Genomic DNA, 9,527 nt, shown 5'->3' on the forward strand with positions numbered 1-9,527 from the left:
TTCAGCGCTCACAAGGCCCAGCCGCTATTCAGGACTTCCTTGCTGGGGTGTTGGGGCAGGTGCTGATCCGTGGGGCCCGGGGCTGTGCTCTGTGGTGAGGAGAGAAGCTTTTACATCTCTACTCCTAAAACCCTTCTCCCTGCATCTCATAAGCACCCAGCTGTTGTGTATCCTCCAGGACAGCAACTCCAGTTATTTATCTCTATATTCCACGATTAACTTATAAAGTAATGAATTGTCCATTGAACTAAGTTTGGGCCTCTGTCTGGCCGGAGACACCTCCTCGCCCTGCACCCTCAGCTGGGAAGGCCATTGACGTGGGCTGCAGCCTTCCAGTCTCAATTCCCCTCCCTCTGCCACCCCCCTTCATCCCTCCCTCTTCCGCCCCTCCCCCGGTTATTTGGGAGATTAGAGTTCATTAATTAAATCCTGTGCTTAGATCGAACTGTAACGTTATTCCAATCACATTTATCTTGCAGGCGGCAGAGGAGACGGCAGCCTCGCTGGCAACGCGCTGGGGAGCCTGAGCCGGCGGTCGGAGACGCACGGCGCGCAGCTACATCGCCACGCCGCCGCGCAGACCCTCCATCTTCCTGCTCAGCCTCCTGGCCTGCTCGCCCCTGCCTTGGGGGCCTGGCTTCTCTCTGGGGCTCCCGCCCGCCCCTACGCCCTGGCCCTCCGCGACTCCCCTGCTCGGTCCCCTCCCCACCCACCCCCCCGGCACATACGCTGACACGCGCGCGCGAACACACACACACACTCACACACACTGACACGCCAGCGAGCTGCTGGCCGCTCAATGGACCGCTTTCCCCGCTTTTCCTGATCCCAACACAGCCCGGGATGAGAAATTGCAAAATGGCCCGGGTCGCCAGTGTGCTGGGGCTGGTTATGCTCAGCGTCGCCCTGCTGATTTTATCGCTCATCAGCTACGTGTCCCTGAAAAAGGAGAACATCTTCACCACTCCCAAGTATGCCAACCCGGGGGCGCCCCGAATGTACATGTTCCACGCGGGATTCCGGTGAGTGCGGGCCGCTGAGCGCCCTCAGGTATCTGGTTTATGGGGGCGGGAGGTCAGAGGGGGGTGTTTTGCCTTCTCCGAGACACTTTGGGCAAGAAAACTGCGTGGTCCTTCCATTCGTCTCTCTGATTCTTACACCACCACCCCTCCCGTGCTTTTTTTTTTTTTTTTTTTAACCCAGAGCCCCTATAAGCCGTTGTCCTAATCAATGTGATTGCATTCTCGTATTCTTCTTCGGCATCCCTTCCCCCATTTCAAAAATGGGGGGAGGGTTTAAGGAGAATGATGGTGGAGGGAGAGGCCCTGTGTGTATTTGGGAAGGGGCATGGAGAGATGGACAAGCGTTAGGTGAGTGCCTACCCCGCGCCCCTGTCCGCAGACTCCACGGCCGGGCTCCGGGCGGTCCGGGGCGACTTAATGGCGCAGGCGCCGGACTCCTCTTGCGCTCTCCTCCTTTCCTCTCCCCAACCCTTCACCCCATCAGATGATGCGCGGGTCTGTTCTCCCGAAGCCCCTGGGGTATTCGACCTCCATCCTTCCCTCCCTCCCCCGCACACCGCGCCATCGCCCCCCACCCCGCCTTTCCGGGATTTCTGCAATTCCCCCGCCCTCTGCGGGAAGCGAGCCTCCTAAGGGCCGCCTACCCTCGCCCCAGCTCCTAGTCCCCAACGGGCGCAAGGCTGAACTGAGAAGGCTCCGGGGCGAAGCTTGGCGCAGCTCGTCGAGAGCCTCTGCCCCAGTGTGCCCCCCTAGGAGCTCCCCCAGCAGAGCCTCTGAGGGGCGGGTAGGAAATACCGAGTGCACCCTGTGGTCCAGGCCAGGCCAGAACGCGAAACCTAGAGAAGCCCCGCCTGGGCAGAGGAGTGGAGGTGGCCAGCGGCCTCCAGGGGGGTCCCCAGTCAGGGGACAGGGAGTGAAACCAGACCTAGGCTCGGGAAGGAAGAGGTTAAGGAAGGAGCCACCCCCAGCCTTCCCCTGGGTCTCCGGTTCATCTGCCCGTTCTATAAAAATCAATCCGGCCGGACGGCGGGGGCGGCGCGGGTAGGGCGAGCCGTGGTGCGGCCGCTGTCCGCGGTGCTGACTCCCTGGTCCTCTCCACGCATCAGCTTCTAGCCGAGCGCCGGGCTCCCGCCCCTGCTCTCCGTAAGACGGCCATTTTATGGTCTTTCCCGCACCCGCAGGGATGGACAATGGAGACGGATTTCCCTCGTTTTCTTTCTTCCTCCCGGGTGTGTGTGGGGAGCAGAAAGTGGACCAGATGAGAAGGGGCTCTGGGGCGGGATGTAGCCAGTACGTGTTCCAGCCACCCCCCATCCCCGCCCCGCTCCCAGCCGGCTGGACTTTAATGGCTACCTTGGCTTCCCCTAGCTGAGGCCAGCACGTTTGTCTGTGTACTCATACTCCTCTCCAGGTCACAGTTTGCGCTGAAGCTTCTAGATCCGTCATTTGTGCCCTTTCCGCATTCTCTGACTCATGAACTCCAAGCCAGACCTAAGTGGACATTTAATCGGACAGCGTTTTTACATCAAAGGTAGGATAGGGGGAAAAGATCCAAAAGGTGTTCTGAATTCTGGAGCTCAAAAACAAAACAAAACGAAATAATACAAAACAACAAAAATCTACCCCCCCCCAACCCGAGGTGTATTTGCATTGTCTTCTTGGCCTGACTGAACAAAGGCTGATAAGTAATCTTTTTTAATTTAAATATGTGGTGCCCTCTCATAAAAAGAAAACATCAAAAAGACCAATTTGAATGGAAGGGAAAAAAGATATTTCCAGTATCCTCCCTAACTTGAGCTTAATTGAGCACCATGATGTATAGTTAACATTATGGCTAATACTGCCAAAGTCATTTATTTAAAAAAAAAAAAAGTTAAGTACAAAAATACCACGCAATGCATTTTCATTCCCCAACTAGAAAAAAAAATTTTTAATAAAGTAAAACAGTATTGTCCCACTGAAACACAGAAGACACTACATTTCATCCCTAACAAATTACTAGTGAAAATCTCGGCCCAAATATATGCAGGTATTTTATGGTTTTGGTTTTTTACCTGTTTCTTCTCATTAAACTTCTATAGCTTTTAACATATTGTAAAAGCTACCCAACATTGTTCTTAATTGTCTTGTAGCAGCTTCATTTATACATGAAGGAGTTTTTGTGTGTTGTGTGTGGGTTTTTGTTTTGTTTTTTGGAGGTGGGGGAAGAAGGAAGAGATTTATACAAAAGTATTTATTCTCCTCAGTGATATCTGGTCAACTCTTAGCAATCCCAGATAAGTCATTTCTCCTTCCTCTTTGGTGGGATTATTATGCTGCTAAATGGAATGTGAGCCATCTAGTGTATTCATTAGGGGCATGAATACTTATTTTACAAATACTTATTTTACCACTCTATTTAGGGTGTTGTGTTTTGGTCATAGAATTTCTAGTTATTGCACTCTTTTATTTTAATCTAATGATGGAATTAAAACAAATTCAGTAGCTATCCATGGTGTCATGAAAATGTTTACCTGAAAGGTTGATACACAGTCACATGATTATGATTAAAAATGTTTAAACATTAATTAGAAGTTAGTCCATGACAATAATTGATTAATTCTAAAACTCTGAAGTTTTTTAACTTTTGTGGTTTTAATCCAATATTAATTTTATAGACAGCCCAGAAATTTTTCATGGGTCTAATACAGTATACCTTTTCCCCAAACATATTTCCGACTCAATAAAAATATTCTTCCCACACTAGGCCATGTGACCCAAATAACCAGTTAGAACAATACTGCCTTCTCAAAACTTCCCTCCTTTTAATCCATTTAGGTAAGCTTTAATTAACTTTCCCAGTATCACTTTAAACTTACTTTACCTTTGTAACAGTTTGTAATGAACACTGTTAGTAACTTTGGAAGTTCTGGCTTAAAGCTTTCAGTTTATGTTTCTCTGTATTTTGTCAAATGAAGTAATTTTTTAAAAATAAGATTCCAGGTAAAATGATGATATGCAAAGCATTTAGTTTCATTCCTGCTATTTTTTTTAGGCAAAAGACACAGGAGGTTCAATGTGGTTTCTTAGAACTGAAGAACCTACTAGAAGAGTAACATATGACCAGTCTCTCTTAAATATTTTAAATAGCAGAAACTTTAAGAGGATACGCTTAATTACACTTAATGCTCAACATGAAAGCAACCAGAAATTAGTGCTAAGTATCACCCTTGCCTTGTTTATCCTCTGAATTCTTAGAATATACACACATCTTCAGGATTTACAACAGCTTCTTTTTCTAAGAATCAGGTTTCTCTAACTTAAATGGGTTTCTATATAATCAAGTAGAAAAATGTTCCTTTTTCATTATTTAAAGGACATTAATGAGATTATCATCTCATTTCTATTAAATATTCAACCACACCCACTGCTATTACCATTTTCATATCTTAATAATAGATAGTACCATACTGACTCATATCTGTTTGGCTCTTATTTGGACACCAGTGATGTTTGATATTCCTTGAACACTGCAGTCCAATAGCAAACAAGTAGTCCCTAGTTACAAACTCTTAGTCACCAATGTTTGTGCATTAATGTGAGCTCTTTGGGGCCTGTGTAAATTGTCTCCCTGTATTTTCTGACACAGTTTGGCCTATGCCTCCCCCTTGATCGAATACACTTTACAAGTAGAGCAGAAAGCCAAAGAATTGGCAGCTAAAACCCATAAATTACAACATTTACAGGCTTCAAAGGACTATACCCAGAATTTGAGAGACTAGCACATGTTTGTAAATTCTGAAGCAGCTCTTCCTTCAATTATGAATGTATAATCTTTCTTGGGTTCAGTGCCTACGGTTCTTGTCTAAATGAAATAGCATAAGACATAAAATGGAAAATCAATTCTTTTGAATGGGATATATTTAATGAATTTCTTTTTATTTTAGGCAAGAAATTCTTCAGCATGTCGATGTAATAAAAAATTTTTCTTTGACCAAGAATAGTGTTCGGATTGGACAACTGATGCACTATGATTATTCCAGCCATAAATATGTTTTCTCTATTAGCAATAACTTCCGATCGCTGCTTCCAGATGTGTCACCCATTGTGAATAAGCATTATAATATTTGTGCTGTGGTTGGAAATAGTGGGATCCTGACAGGGAGCCGGTGTGGACAACAAATAGATAAGTCAGATTTTGTTTTCCGTTGCAATTTTGCCCCTACGGAGGCTTTCCAAAGAGATGTTGGAAGGAAAACCAACCTTACCACCTTCAACCCCAGCATCCTGGAAAAATATTACAACAATCTTTTGACCATTCAGGACCGTAACAACTTTTTTCTCAGTTTAAAAAAGCTTGATGGGGCCATTCTTTGGATCCCTGCATTTTTCTTCCACACTTCAGCAACTGTTACCAGGACACTAGTTGACTTTTTTGTTGAACACAGAGGTCAGTTAAAGGTCCAACTGGCTTGGCCTGGAAATATAATGCAACATGTCAACAGGTGTGTATATTTTATTGCCTTTAACTCATACCCTACCAGATGGCAAATCAATATTGTAATCTCTTGGGGGTGGTAGCGAACTGATTAGTTAGTTGTTGCGGTTAGCTTAGTACCTTAGAATGAACGCTTATGTTTTGTAATGAATGAATGGATCATTCTAGGTACGAAGTTCAGTCTCCTACCCCAGCTGGTAACCAAGTGTCAAATGGAGGGACTGGTGTTTCATCAGGTTCTCCTCTCCATTCCCTGTCCCCTTTCTTGGTGGTAAGCCTAACAAGCAGTCATGGAAATCACCACAAATCAATAATTTTCTTTTAATGGATAGCCATGTCCCAATAATGCCCATGACTAAAGTGGACAAATCAATTGGTTTTTTTAAGATGCAGTTGACTTTAAATGTTCCTTTTTATTTGATATTTGGGTGCTTTTTAGACGTCCAAGATTAGAAAACCACCTAGACAAATCAAAATTGTATAATCTGCTTTTATAATTCGAGATTTGAGTGCCAAAACATGTGAAAAGTATTTTATCAGCTCATCGTTATCCCTTGTAATTTGAAAGACAGATTAACCAGGATGCAATATTTTCGTCTAGTCCAATGAGTCTTAACTCTGGCTGTACCTTAGAATCACTTGGAGAGATTTAAAAAATACTCTTGCCTGGGCTCTAATTCAGGAGATTCTAATGTAATTTGTCTGGTGGGGGAGGAGAGAGGCTCAGGCACTTGGTATGTTTTAATAACTCCCCAGCTGATTCTAATAAGCAGCCAGAATTGGGAGCAGGCATTTGTAAAATGCAGGGCATTTTATAAAGCAAGATTAATTGCAGAATTTTTTCTTTAAATAATCTGAGGAAATTGCCTCAACTCTAATTTCCCCTATGCGAATAGCCCCAGTGTCCTAACATACTGTCCAGATGTTACTGCAAGTTAGAGTGGGTTCTAGGAGGTCTGGTAAACAAGGATTGTAAAATTTTTATCCCATGGTAGATGGGTACATAGTAGTGTATCCTGTAGTCCTCTAAAGTCTTCCAAATTTAAGATCTGTGTAGTTGACCTCTCATATAAGGAGGAATTATTGTGTAATCAACTGGTATGTATCTAACAGGTAGGGTGATGCCAGAATTTACAGTCCACACTGGAACCTTTTCTTTGAAAGAAAAAGGGCACTATTAAGAATTACAACAAAGACAATAGGCAAAAACTGGGACTGTTCCAGTTTCCCAGGATGTATGGTTACCTTCTTAAGAGGTAATATAACCCAACTCCTAAGTTTAAAGATGCATTAACTGAGGTACAAAGAACGAGTTATTTACCCAACATTTACTGCCCAAAATGGGCAGAACCAGAATTAGAAGCCAGGCCTCCTGCCAACCTGCCCTGTGGTCTTTTGACCTCATCGTTTTGCTCCCCTCTTGCTCTATTCAAGTACAGCTGTACCAAAAGAAACATCAGAAGCCATTCTAACTCCTTAGGTAAGAATATTAAAACAAAGACTGAACTTCTGAATTTCACCTGGAAGGGAAATGTCCACGTGAAGCCTTCAGGTAGTGAAGAAGGAACTGCATGTGATAGAACCTTCAGGAAGCGGCCTGTGAGGCCCACCTGGCCCCCAGCCTTTCAGCAGCTCGGGCCTGAACATGCTGGTTCAATGAAAACTTGGAGGAAGTACAGTCCATGGAACCCTGATTCATGAACAGTTTGATTATGCCTGCACAGCCAGTCATGAAGGCACACGTGTGTGTGCACGCACACACACACACACACACACACACACACCCTCACTCCACAGCAGTCTCAGATATTTGGCAGTTTAGGTAGGAAGGCTTCAAATTACTATCTAAACATGGAAGGAACAACAACCATAATTTAGCATTTTTTAAAATTCAGAAAGTGTGTAAATACTTTTCTTAGGTTCTGGCACTCCAAAGAAGGGCTTGGGAGCATTTGGTTAAGACAAAGGAACAGGGAATGTGGTTTTTTTATGAGCAGGTAGAAAAAAAATAAGGCCCTACAATCTTTCCAAACCCAAGAAGACAGATTTAATCTCTAAGTTTGGATAAGGAAGTAATAGAGGAGGTCCCCTTTGATTAAACAACCTCCTCCCTAGCCCAAGGGCCCTGTATGTGTGAGAAGCATAGTCATTCTCACAGGTGGGCTTTTATGGCATCACCACTGAGTCAGAGACACCACTCTTTAGGACAACCCAGAGCAGGGATGGCTTCAAACATGTGTGACTTCTATAGTAACACACGAGCCCATGCTTAGAAAGGCCGATGCTTGGTTTGATACTCTGCTGTTGCCCTCTTGAAATTCTCAATAATTTTTGAAGTAAGGGCCCACATTTTCATTTTGCTCGGGGTCTCACAAATTATGTAGCCGGTCCTGCCCTGAGGTGTTCTGTGGTCTACAAGACAGATTCAAAGCAAGTACGGGTTAAGTTGCCTGGATAAATTCACTTCCCAAACCAGTCACAGTGACCCATCTGACCAAAACCTTCAACACTGGCCTCTGAATCCACCTGTACTTATTGTTCCACAGGTACTGGAAAAACAAACATTTGTCACCCAAACGGCTGAGCACAGGTATTCTTATGTACACCCTTGCGTCAGCAATATGTGAAGAGATCCACTTGTATGGATTTTGGCCTTTTGGATTTGACCCCAACACAAGGGAAGATCTTCCATACCATTACTATGACAAAAAAGGAACCAAATTTACTACCAAGTGGCAGGAGTCCCACCAGCTGCCTGCTGAGTTTCAGCTCTTGTACCGAATGCACGGGGAAGGGCTCACCAAGCTGACTCTGTCACGCTGTGCCTGAGAACTGCGAACAGAAAGTGCCAAACGGCCGATGTAAAAGGGCCCCAACTCACACTGCATAGTCGACAGAATAGAACCCTAGAGAATTCCTTGTAAGGATTGTCTGCCACTTAAAAGGAAAGATGTCTTCTCTCTCCCTTTTGCACTGTTCTTTTAATGGTCTTAGCAGGACAGATGCTTGGAAGCCACCTGACTTAAACTTGATTGATAAAGGGAATGTTGCATTTGGAACTATGCTGCTAACGAAATGGTCTGAAGTATTTTCATGTTTGTATTTTAATAATAAACTGCCTCCCATTTTTTATGAGGATTAGGGCTGTAGTTTCTGCAGCTTTGCTCAGATACAGTCCTCGTAATCAGAGGCCTCTGGCCAATTTGAGCAGGATTTCAGTTTTGCCTGGGTGGGGTCAGACTCTTTAAAATGATAACATAAAAGACTGGCTTGCGTATATTGTCTCTCTCTCTCTCTCTCTCTCTCTCTCCCTCCCCACCCGCCCCAGCCACTCCCCTGACGCCCCCTGCCCCCCACCGTGGAGTTTAATATTTTTGCTAGGAATCCTATTGAAATAGCTTTGCTTGTATGTCTTGCATCTGTAATGGATATGTTCAAGGCTCTGGGTAACTTTGATATTTCATGACAAACTGAGCAAATCATGATGGGGATCCCCTTATGATTACTTTTATAAGAAATGCCTCTTATGAAGTTCTCACTAGCCCGTGAACTCATTCTACAGCAGCGTGGTTCCTCTCTGGCGAGACGCGTATAATACAGTGCATCTTTCACTACCACAAAGAAAGCCTAGGTCGTAGGCAGCATCTCATCTCTTAGCATGAGGGCTGTTATGGCAGATCATTTTGTTGCCACGTCTGCAGGGCATTGCAGCCTGGGTTTAGTGCCTCCCACAGTCCCAACCCGAGCACTGAGCTGGGAATTCTCTCAGAATATAGAGGCAAGGAGTCAGCTTAAGAACCTGGAAGGAGAATACTTAGAAGTTGTTATGGATCCCATATCCCCTGAAGTGTTGTCACTATGATTAGGGCCTCTGAGAACCAGCAGGGTTAAAGCAGAGTAGATGCTCTGAGGCTGGCCAGGTCCCCATGTGAATAGCACTGAGGCGAGGTCATCTTGAGTATCACTGTGTCCGTCAGCACTGCTCCAGAACTTGAAGACAATTGTAGACACCAGATATTCCCTCTTGC

General features: G+C 44.9%; 1 protein-coding gene across 1 annotated transcript; it reads left to right on the forward strand.

Moving 5' to 3' along the window:
- The first annotated feature begins 567 nt into the window (after positions 1 to 567).
- Positions 568 to 8,328, forward strand: ST8SIA3 (ST8 alpha-N-acetyl-neuraminide alpha-2,8-sialyltransferase 3). Its single transcript, XM_060119456.1, has 4 exons — positions 568 to 1,022; positions 2,434 to 2,553; positions 4,949 to 5,506; positions 8,046 to 8,328. The coding sequence occupies exons 1-4, from the start codon at positions 844 to 846 to the stop codon at positions 8,326 to 8,328; spliced, it is 1,140 nt and encodes a 379-aa protein (XP_059975439.1). The 5' UTR covers positions 568 to 843.
- The last annotated feature ends 1,199 nt before the right edge of the window (positions 8,329 to 9,527 follow it).

The sequence above is a fragment of the Mesoplodon densirostris genome, chromosome 15 (assembly GCF_025265405.1).
Source record: "Mesoplodon densirostris isolate mMesDen1 chromosome 15, mMesDen1 primary haplotype, whole genome shotgun sequence".
NCBI classification, from domain to species: Eukaryota; Metazoa; Chordata; class Mammalia; order Artiodactyla; family Ziphiidae; genus Mesoplodon; species Mesoplodon densirostris.

What these genes read in the sequence shown, in the direction of transcription:
- ST8SIA3 (XM_060119456.1), top strand. Translation starts at nt 844, where the DNA reads ATGAGAAATTGCAAAATGGCCCGGGTCGCCAGTGTGCTGGGGCTGGTT. An exon ending in ATGTTCCACGCGGGATTCCG is followed by an intron (nt 1,023 to 2,433) that starts GTGAGTGCGGGC and finishes ACTCCTCTCCAG; the next exon opens with GTCACAGTTTGCGCTGAAGC. An exon ending in ATAATGCAACATGTCAACAG is followed by an intron (nt 5,507 to 8,045) that starts GTGTGTATATTT and finishes ATTGTTCCACAG; the next exon opens with GTACTGGAAAAACAAACATT.